We start from the raw sequence: 12,103 nt of genomic DNA, 5'->3' as shown, positions 1-12,103 counted from the left end.
AATGTGAGTTAGGGATAGACACAAGCAACGTTAAAATGTTAATTAGTATAATGAATGCTAAGTATTATTACATACACAGCATGTGAACAATAGTTTTATCAAAATCGTTTCTAGACTAAACCGTCTACAGTTATGGTTTGTTGAGAAAATTATTGATATCTCCTTGTATTTGTGGCTTTATTGAAAAAGTGTTATACGCTAGGATGTTTTGTGATACAACTCAACCACTAGATGCATCAAATGTGATAATTCGAACATTTTTTTTTTACTCACTGCTCCGAATCGTCAACAGTGGTTGACCTTGTAAACAGGAAAAACAAATATAATTTCCAAAACAAATTCGGTAGAACATACAAGTCAAATTCGCTTAACTCTGTGTTTGTTTGGTTGTTTTTCGGGATATTACTGGCATTACAAATCCTCAGAAGTATTCCCCCGTAGTTTTGATCCAGTTATAATTTATGATTATAAGATCATGGTAGATCTAGAGTTGAATTGAATGTGCTGTTGTGCTTTAAACACAATGTGGTAGGGTAGTTTAGTTTTTGTCATATTTCGGATGTTGATGCTTGAAATTTTAACATGAATACATGGAACAGATACTTGATACTTGATGAGATATGATCCCTATTGCAGTTCCAAGAAGCTATATTGGGATAAACTATAATGTCAGTGCCGTGGGGAGGTGTCCTGGAAATTATCTCTTATTTACAGTGAAATGTATAAACTATACGTAGATATCCAAACATTTGATTCATTTATAGCATAACCAATTCCTCAACATGGTGACTGTTCATTTCAGCAGTATTTCTAAATATTAGATGGCAGTGGTTGGGTTGCTTTGTGAGACATGTCGTGTATTGATTTTGATACCTCCAAGATGTTCCAGAAATTGTTTGTAGAGTCAGAGCAATTTACTCAGTGACATGAATTCCATACAAATGTACAAGAAGACGTACAGCAGCAACAAACCATGCAAAAATTAAATCCACTCCATGTTTACACTGACTTGTATGCCGTATGCAGAAGATGCAAAACCTAAAGGAATTATATAGTTTTGATTGAGATAGGAAATCATATTTAAACTTTTTGCCAGATATTCAGAAACCGCTTATGAAATATGAAAGAGTACACAATTCTAAGAGGAATTCAACGTTTATTTTGATTTAAAAATTGTCTTGAAATGCCTGACATCCAAAAACAAAGAGATTCTAATAAATTATGGGACATACCTTTCATCCGTTGATGTTGAACTCGCCTCAAGAGACCTGTGCACTTTTTAATATCCAAAATAATGGGATTTTTGTGAATGTGTAAAATCGTAGATGTGTGTCACTAATATAATCATGATTTTGACTACAAAGGTGACTATTTCATGAGGACGTGTGGAATTTTGATTAAAATATCCACCACTTTCTTATTCTTAAATCAATCGAAACTTTCATTCCTCTCTCCCTTCCTTTTAATTGATGAACTATGATTATTTGAATGTTAACACGAATTTTCATTACTTTATATAATTTTGGAATTATGAATATTTGAAAGTAGTCGTTCAAATTTCGCATAATGTCTTTATAAACAGAAATCTCATGCAACTCTACCCTTTTCTTATCAGTGAATGTCCTGTAACAACATCAACTAATACTAGATTAGCCATCGTGAAATATATCTGTTTGGTTTGTTTTTTTTTTTTTCTTCAAATGTGCTGAATTATTATACATTTATACGAGGTGGACAAGTTATGACAATGCATTTCTGGTACTTTCTCGACGGCATTGCTGATTGTGTTGTAAGCGAAAGTGCTAGGACTATAGGAGGCGCTGTTTAACATCTGCTCACACCTCTGCTGCGGCGTCGACGTGCATTTTTCTTTCACCGCGAGGATTTCGGTGGTTGCTTTTGACACCCGCTCATACGTTTTCTTTTCTCATAGGTAACAATACGTACAAAGTGTCCTTTCCGTTACTTTAAATTCAATTCAGTACATGTAAATGAGTTCGATTTTACATGTTTTCGAATCCAGGTTCTGCGCAAAACAAAACAACTTTACAGGGAAACAAAGAGCTGCACTAATTGTTTAACAACTTGGCAAGAGCATATATCAGTTGTCAGTTCTATTTACTATAGTCACCCTCCTACAGAGAAACGAACGGCATAAAAACAAGTATACTACAGCAAATTCTAATTCAAAAACGTATACTCACGTGGTATAAAAGTATTATATCAAACTAAAGCTCCTGGGAATTGATATGGTCACTTAAGCATAGATAAATCTCTTACTCTATATCTTAATTTGACCGCTTTAGTATAACAAAAGAATTTCTTTTTTAGTGACTTGTGAAAGAGAACTAATAGAGAATAAATTCAAATTAGTGTGAACATATAAAACGTCGTTTTCTCAAAATGCACCTTTAAAGAGGTCCTGAGAATCAAAGACGCAAAGGGAAAATTATATGCTAACGACTTATCTCGTCTGCTACTGTGTTGTTGGTTATGTTCATCTCTTCCCTATTTAACAAATATCATTGGTATTCACCGAGGGAAGAGTTTCAGGTAATCTTTAGCTTGATTTCATATATTAAAATTCAATCTCGTATTCGTTCCAAGTTCACGCAACCGTGAACCGTAAATGCTTGTCTTTGTAAGCTCTGACTGTTCGATGCTTCAGGGCCACACGGGCGAACGTGATACCCCTGTGGGTGATATTAGTGGAGACAGTGCGTGGGGAACAGCGAAAGAGTGTACTTCTTTGCTCTCTGACCGGTGAGGGGGCATGACCTGACAGTTCGAAGGACCAAATTCGTATGGTGGCGGTAGATCGTAATTTACCGTGAAAAGCCGCTGATGTGAATTCAGTTGGGTGTCATCCATTGTCGTCTGAACTGCAGTTACCTCTTTCTCATTCCGGTGCCCGCACACACACACATGCAAAAAAAAACAAAAACAAAACAACAAAACAAACAAACAAAAAACAAAACTCACGCACACAAACACACACGTAGACACAAACATAAAACGTACACCCCTCATACACATGTATATTATTTTTTTTTTTTCCAATCATGCTATGATCCAATCACTGTCGTGCAGCGAATTTATTAAAACTTTTTAATTGACACTTTGGACTATACCGCAGTTAGGAGCCTGTTTTTACTACGGGTCTGAGCCCACTGCATACCTAGCTCATGGCACTGATGTACACGTACTAAGCTTCAAATCTGTCAATTTTACCCTTTCACACCAGTGTTATGCAATATTCAAATCTTCTTTGACCAAAATTCGTTGTATTTCTATCTGGTGTATTAACGTATTAAAATGTGTTTGTTTTCTATCTCAAGGAATTTTTTTCATGTCATTTTAAAGACGTACTGCAATCAAATCATAAAAAACCGACAAAATGAAACAACTGTTAAATTGTATAGGCCTGTATCATTTGTGATTATTTGTTGCGAAATGTTGATATCAATGATGATCAGTTTGTATTGGTCTGAAATATCCTTCACCATTATCATACTAGAAACGTAGCAATCCCAAACAGGCACAAGTAATGATAAAGGAAGATTTGATAACCAATTAACGTGATACGCGAATAAATTTGCTTCTTTTTCCTCTCATTACACCGGGTACCAGTAAAATGTGTTTCGCCCGGAAATGGTGAAAACATCCCTCGCAATACATCGAGACTTCCAAATGTTGGAACACGCATCCAGTGGAAAGGGAGTACACACCTTTATGAACACACAATCATGTTAATGACAATTAGACACAGTATTAAAAAGCAACAGTCCTTCGTTTTGTCTTGTTTTATGTTTCAGTTTGAGATAAGCAAACGAAATAACGAAAGACAAAATTCCTGATATCCTCTCCCAGGATGAAATATGTTCCATTATTATTATTTGAGGTTTTATTCATGAAGTCGTGATGTCTATGTACAACAATAAGTCTCAAATGTTTGGTTATATTTAGACGGTTATCGTATTTTAGCTGTTATACATAAAATCCCAAATGGTGTCATAAACACTCAACAATCTTTCTTTCGTCATCTCGATTTTCTCTTCCCAGACGAGGAGAAGCCGAAGAACGGTGACACACCGACCTGGCTCTCCGCAACCTCGGGGAGGAAGAAGCGCTGCCCGTACACGAAATTCCAGACGCTGGAGCTGGAGAAGGAGTTCCTCTTCAACATGTACCTGACCCGGGACCGCCGGCTGGAGATCGCTCGCTTGCTGAGTCTCACCGAGCGGCAGGTGAAGATCTGGTTCCAAAACAGGCGGATGAAGATGAAGAAACAAAATCGAGCCCAAAATTACCCATAACCGTAATCATTCACTATGTTTAGCTGGTAACTCAAACTGCCATGAGGCATAGGTTAATTGTTTTCCCGACCGTCGTGTTACATGTCTTGTTTTCAAAGGCATGTTTCAAAGTACTCTTCACGTTTCCTGTTTTGTCGTCGAAAAAGAGATAGATGTGCCACACTTGCGAAGTGGTCTTGAGATTGGACGTCCTTTGAGAGAAGTCGTGAAAAGACTAGAGCTATCCAGGACGCTTGAACACACGAAGATGTTACGAAAGGATTGAAAAAAAAAGGCTAGACGAATATCAAAGCGAATGGAAGTCATCTTGTCACAGATGGAAGCGATAATTCAGCGAATCAGCCGAACTACGAATGATGATTGATTGACTCGTAATCACGCAATTTGAAGCGTGAAACTTTTGCAGTGCATTTCGACCATGCTGGGCATCTTGTTCCATTCCTTCAGATGCCTCATAAGTAACATTATTTTTCGGTTTTCCTTCTGTCGCTTTTCTTGCCAATGTTGGATTCAGGCTGACTGACCCTCATAGAGCAAAATATCGGCCTTCCTTCTTCTCTTCCCCTTGTACTCTTTTTTTTTTAAGACTGTAACATGTACTTGTTGAAACGTTACCAAAGTCAAATGAGATGTTATAACGTTATTTAAATTCCCGAAGGCATCTTAGGCGATCACTCTTGTTTATCGGCGATGTTAGTGTACATAGTAAACGTTGCTTGTTGCTACTACTAGCATGGTTAGATGCAACGATGTGTAAGATATGGATGTATGATACTTATTATATCTGTTTGGCAGTGTATTCAAACGCGTTCGCCTTGGCCGAATGAGATTCTCTGGTCATTTTATATTTGTTTTCTTTTTTTTCTCTCAATTTACACGTAAATATGCAAATCATGTTGAGTGTGTTTTGTTGAAATGTGTACGGTGAAAATTAAAGTACTAGTCTGTTAGTGATGCGTCAAGGTGAACATTCCCCCACATTGATGATACGGCTTGGTCAAAGGCTAAATATTTATCTCACGGCTATGACGTCTTCCTTACAAAATTCAAATACGATCAGTAATGATTAACTGCCTTTTGTTGTTAAGTTAGTTCATGTACTACAAGGAATCTCTACTATTTCAGAATTCCTGTTTTGGCTTGTTTGTTTGTTTGTTTGTTTGTTTTTTGTATGGGGAGGTGTGACAGCGGTAGGATAGGTATAGTGAATGCTATGAACATGGCCGGCGGAACCGTGGGGGGGATTCTAGGTGGGGACTTTTTTTTTTTGTTTTGCTTGTCAGCTGAAGAAACCCGGAAATGGAAGGGGAGAGATGAGCTGAGGACCTTTTTTTTTTGCTTGTCAGCTCATGAAACCCGGAAGTGGGCCCCCACACTTTTGAAAACGTTCCGCCGGCCCTGATTAGTATAACTGTGTAACATACCCAAATTAACAACTAGAGACAAACTCCCAGACAATTTGAATTGGGAAATATTTCCCCCTATTGATGTGCATGTATGGCACGCGCTCCATGAGCCCTAAGCCCCCCCCCCCCCCAACCCCCATGATAGATTGCTGAGTGTCAAAAGCCCTGTGTCAGTAATGTATTGACGAACTTATTTCATTAACAAATTACCTTAAACGGAAGCATCTAAACGAGGAATGATATAAATGCATAGCCGAGTGGTGTGATCTGACCTCCGGCACTACCAAACAAACAAACAAACAAATAAACAAACAAACAGACAAATAAATAGATGAATAAATAAATAAACAAAAAAGGCAGGAAGGAAGATGCAATCTTAACTCGGCTGAGTCGACGATACAAATCGTGTCGACCATATGAACTTTATCTTTCTTCTTTCATTAGATATAGTTACAAAAACAAACAAACAAACAAACAAACAAACCTTTGGACTAAAGAAAGTACAAATCACTGGTGCTGGACCAGATATAGTCCTCTACACATCTTACGAAGTACCTTAACTAATCTACAGTATTTCTTCCTTCAGATGTCTTATTAACAACAGAAGTCATCTCATGTTCATAAACCACAACAACAACAACAAAACAAATATTTTCTATTCTTTTGAGTATCTTATCAGAGGTTGTTTCATACGAATTGCAATATTTACGCGGGGGACCCACCAAGGTTTAAATTGCGGAGATTGATGTTTGGTTGATCGGGTAATCAAGAGTGGTAACAAGCTTGAAACCAGTTCGACAAGACAATGTATAACGCACCTTTTTTTATGTTCTTGTTTGCTCCTTTTGTTGTAAGAATACACGAATGTACTGCTATGTTATCCTTTATATGGCTTTTCCCTTTGTTTGTGTCGTATTGTTTCATCTGGTATACCTCGCTGACATTCTTGTCATTATTTGAGCAAACAAGGGTTCCGTTTAAGCTCTATCAGTGGGGAGAGATGGGCTGTAACTGCTAAGAAATATGATCGTGGCAACATGAGGTAAACATCGAGCCTGACTTTAAAGGGGCATCAGTTGTGAGAATTTGTTCAGCTACCCCTCCCATAGAAAATGTTAACACCCTCAAAGTCAAATATTTTTACTTTTATGTCAATCTACAATGTTGATACAGGCCTAAGAATAACTTTCTGTGATTGATCAACTAATGATTCGCTAGTGTCCTGTCTATGTAAAAAAAAAAAAAAAGAAACAACAACATGGAGCTACTAATCATTCTGAATAATAATCAAACAAAACATCAGTATTCGGAAATTACTGACATGAGTTCGCAAAAGCCTAATATATCATGGATGTTGAACGTTGTGTTCTGTACGTGCGTATGTGTGTATGTATGTATGTCTGTGTGCGTGCGTGCGTGCAATTGATATGCGCGTATGTGTGTATAGTTACCATAACTATGCATAACTTATGTATACATGTATTCTGAACTAAATGTGTCTCGATGTGATACACAATGTATGTATTACCTCCCCAAACCGATTCTAAACGGCACGTCCAATGATATAGGCCTAGCCTACCGACAAACCGTTTTGCCATAACAATTGATAATGCATTTTTAATGCATATTTAATGCATAATTGTTTCAGTACGTTATAGGTACAGCTGTATACGTCACAACACCGTCATATCAACTTGTAGAAATAAGCGTGAACAATAATTATATGATATACATGTTGTACAGATACGTTGAATAAAATGTCGTTGTTCCAATGATACGTTACTTTTAGTTTCCGAAGTTATGTGTCTGTCCAGACTGTTTAAAATTATTAAGATAAAACATTTGCGAACAAGGTGTCTAGAATTGATTGTATACAGTGCCTTTGAAATTTAAAGCTGCTGTTATGATAATGAAATCACGTGATGTTTAATCAAATGACGGCAGGCAACACAACATAGGCCTACATGTCATAATACACACAATTATAATTTAAAGATAAAGTAAATGGGTTTAGATTATATCATTGCACTTCTTCAATTCTCAACTGTGCTTGCTCTTATTCTACAAATAAACAAACAAACAGATTATAGAGTTGTCTTCCGAGCTTTGCAAAGCTCGAAATTTCACTTCTGCATTAAACACATAATGAAAATAATAAACTGGGGTGCGTTGCATTATCATTATTATCACTATAATTTTTGTTTTCGTCATCAACAGATGTATCATTGGTCCTATAGCTGTTACCTATCAGTTCAATAATGTATCCATTCTTCATAGTAACTAAACATTTGTTCATGAATACAGAAAATGCTAATATTGTACACCTATTTGTAAAACTTATCATTTCGCTGTGATAACACGAGGTGTGATTCACGGCGGGGAAAAATACGGCTTTCTACATAGCAAGGTGCATAGCGCCATCAACGTTTGACCTGAAGTTGCGCATCACCTTCGACCTGACCTCGATGTAACCGCCGCCGTAATCTGTTGACAAAACTGGCCCGACAACATTTCTGATGCCATCATCTCTCTTCCCCCGCCCCCGTTCGCTTTTTCTGTCTCTCTTTCTATCTCCATCATTTCTCTTTCTCTCTTTTGACAATCTTTTCCCCCCTTAAGTCTTCAAATAAGTTCTTCGTCTAGCTATGTGTCCTCGCTGCAAACATGTGACACACTCACCACCCCTCCCCCCCCCCCCCCCCCACCCTCATCTCAGAATATGCTGTCCGTCTATTCTTCTTATCCTCCCTCCAATCGGCTTGACGTCGGCATTTTGGTAAAGGACGAAGTCCTGGATGATTTACGGCCGAGCTCGGTCTGCCTCGAAACCAGAGAAATGTGAAATATTTCTAAGCTCGGCCGTGGCCTCGGCCATGTGCCCCATTACTTCAGGACCCTCCCCGCCTGATGAAAGGTGGCGTAAATTGACGTGTTGTTCAGAAACTCGGACCTTCTCATTTGTTTTTCGCCAGACGAGACATGATGGATGTGACGTTTTGGTTACGTTTCCTAACGAAAAACAGATCCGTGACTCTCGGTCCTAATATCGGTCCGTGGCACTGAGAAACAGCCAGAAATATGTGACCAGAGCCGAGTGAGATGTGGTGCAAACTAGGCCGAAATTCTTGGCCACATACGCTGTCTTATGACGTATCAGAAAAGAAATGTGAAGGAAGCAATTTCTCTCAAATACACACACACACACATACACACGCACACACAAATGCACACGCACACACACATACACATTTTCGACCAAAAACCCCGAATTAAGTATTTCTTCGTATCTTTCATCAGAAGGCTTATGCGAATGTCACAAAACAAGAGCAATAAGAGAAAAAAGGCGCCATAATTTACTTAACCGCTAAACAAGCATAATCTGCCATAGTTATACATAACAATATCTATAATATATCAATAGATTTGTATATGTTTTATATATATATATATATATATATATATATATATATATATATATTTATATATATTATATATATATATATATATATATATATATATATATATATATATATATATATATATATACACGTGTGTGTGTTTGTTTGTGTGTGTGTGTGGTGCACATGAAAATGTGTTTGTCATGAAAATGTAGTAAGACAGAATCCATACCTCAACAGTATTTCCACATTTGTTGTGAACAGATAGAGATATAGAACAATTATTTTCCCCTTTCTTTGCTCCTACCGTATCCTAGCTGGCATTAATGATTTGATTTGAATTTATTTTATTTCTGCTTCTGTTTTTCATACAAGATCATAACACGAAGTCAACGGGACAAAGTTATTAAGTAATATTTGAATCTAATAATGAAAGAAATAATTGGACTTCGTAAATTATTAACTTAATTAATGTACGGCATTATTTTTCTTGATGATACAAATTGAAGACGAGCAGGTTTCATTTTACACAGATTGAAACTTGATGATTTCACGTACCTGTCGTTCAAGAGCAAATGAAGGAAATTCTAGCGTAACAGAAATGCAGGAGACATTAATATGTACGTGTTTATCAAGTTCAGTTCATTTCTGTTTATATTTTTCTCCATTCCAACATAATCAATAACATATAGGCCTATGCACAATGTACGTGAAAATGAAGAATTTCAACATAAGTAATCAATAAAAAAGGGGGTACATTATACTTCAGAAGGGGATCATACAAATAAGCATTATAGTGATAAATCAATCAGAGGATGGATATGGGGGACCCACTGAATACTAAGCTTGTAGATTGTGGGCCCCCAGTGTTTAATACATCGAACCATCAAGAATTGTAACATCCAAGTACAGCTGTATTAGGAATGGCCATTTTCAGTGTGCATATTGCATCTTTATTGTAACTGATTGACAAACTGCCCTACATCGATGTAAACAAGCGCTGAATTGATCAATGTTTTAGTATACGCTGTAGTGTACATGACAAAAATTACGTCGATGTAGGGCACTTTGTCAATCAGTCGCAATAAAAACAAATCGACACCAGAATTTCATCAGTTTTGATAATTACGAAGTGCCCGCTGCATGCTAAAAGGAATAGAACCAGCACTATAGCCATCGGGCTAAGGCGCCTGTCCGGTGATCCGGAGGTTGTAAGTTCGAATCCTGCTCTAGTATTTATTTCGTCATGAGTACTCCTAAAACACTGATCAATTCAGTGTTTATGTAAGTCGATGTAGGACAAATGTGTCAATTAGATGCAATAAAAACAACCGGGAGCAAGAATTTCATCAATTTGAATATTGCATATGTTACGTATTTCTCTGAATACACACATCCACGCACACAACCACACACACACATTTCCCAGAAGGGAGGACACACGAAAGACCGTAAGACAATCGCATTCAGTCTCAAGGAACAGAAATGTAGCAGACAGCCAAAGCAATAAGAGGGAAAGTATGCTAAAGGGTGATAAACCTGATTTCAGAGATTTTTTTTTTTTTTTTTTTTCAGAGAGAACACCTCCATATTCCAACTTTGTGTGATGGTTCCTTCATTACTCATTGAGAAAACCACAATAAATTGGTCTTTGGGGATGACACAACCGCCCGTTATTGTACTCGTTAGCACTTATCGCTATAAATTATCACTATGCATTTACAATGGACCAGGGAGATTGATACACTGAACAGTGAAGGAGGACGACGAGGATGAAGAAGGGGGGGGGGGGGACGGGGAGGAGGGGAGGGGTAAACGGGCTGCATGGACTGGTGCAATGGTAATAATTTACAAATCAGAGAGACTTTAAATCATAGATACATGGTATGAGGGATTGAGGAGCGCACTGCCTCCCGTGTTTGTTTGGATGAGCGGGAACGTGTTTTGGTTTGAAAAGTAAATGTTTACCCGTGGCCAGAGATGCTTTGCATTACTCCGGTGGTGCTCCTGGCGTTGGCGGTGGTAGTGGTGGTGGAGGTGGTGGAGGTGGTAGAAGGGTGTCATCCCACGAGCTAGACACCCACGAGTTATGAGTCATAGGGTCTACATACACGAGTCACACAGCAACCCACGAGTAATACCATCTACGAGCTAGACACCAAGGGAAACACGCCCACGAGCTAGATACTATAAGCTAATAAGCCCCTGTGTTTAGTTCGTGGACCGTAATATAGCTCGTGGGTCTATTTTACTATTTTTATCGACATCGTGGGCCTTGTCCGCCTCGTGTCTAGCTCATGGGCTGTACTCAAGAGCTGCATTACTCGTGGGCTGTTACTCGTGACGTGAGATTTATGATTCGTGGTCTGTATGACTCGTGACGTGCACCAGACGAGATAATGTGCGTGTCGGGGTTTGCCTGCGTGTTTGTGAGGATACGTTTGCATTTGTATTTGTGTGTGTGTGTGTGTGTGTGTGTGTGTGTGTGTGTGTGTGTGTGTGTGTGTGTGTGTCTGTGTCTGTGTGTAGGCACCTTTGCGTTTGTGTGTGTATGGTTTGTTAACGATAAAAGACGACTTTTTTCTTTTCAGTTATACCGTTTCACTGCGCATTTGGATTGCATTGTTCCGAAATGACTAACACAAGGGCATGTTTTACAGTTCAGCGATGTTTCTGACATTATCGTCAATTTTTGATCGGCAACATCTTCTGACAGGAATGTGCTCTTACTGTGAATGAAAATATAGAATGAACCCAATCTGAAAGAAATCCACATCATTTTGTTCCATATTCTCGACAAAGTGAGCAAAAGTTCACTAATTTTAGGAAATGTAATTGATAATGTGTGAGTTCATTACACATTTTTAAATGTTGTTCTCTTATAAACGAAGAAAATCAGTAGAAAAAATATCAACAACCAAACATAAAAAGAAATAAAGAGAGAAAGAGCTAGTTTTCACATTTCCATAACTGATAATTGTGC

The 12,103-nt window shown here is 38.0% G+C and overlaps 1 protein-coding gene across 1 annotated transcript in view; it reads left to right on the top strand.

Moving 5' to 3' along the window:
• The window catches only part of LOC139736501 (uncharacterized), a 32,529-nt gene extending 28,213 nt beyond the window's left edge, over positions 1-4,316 (top strand). The window contains exon 2 of the mRNA XM_071647251.1: positions 4,063-4,316. Within this exon, the coding sequence (XP_071503352.1) occupies positions 4,063-4,316 (254 nt within the window). The remainder of the gene's footprint in view (positions 1-4,062) is intronic.
• Positions 4,317-12,103: the final 7,787 nt, after the last annotated feature.

Source organism: Diadema antillarum, unplaced genomic scaffold (genome assembly GCF_040938485.1).
Source record: "Diadema antillarum isolate AM-2024a unplaced genomic scaffold, OU_Dant_1.0 seq00000649_RagTag, whole genome shotgun sequence".
Taxonomy (NCBI): Eukaryota; Metazoa; Echinodermata; class Echinoidea; order Diadematoida; family Diadematidae; genus Diadema; species Diadema antillarum.
Note: the sequence above shows the minus strand (reverse complement) of the source record. Positions and strands in the feature narration are given on the sequence as shown.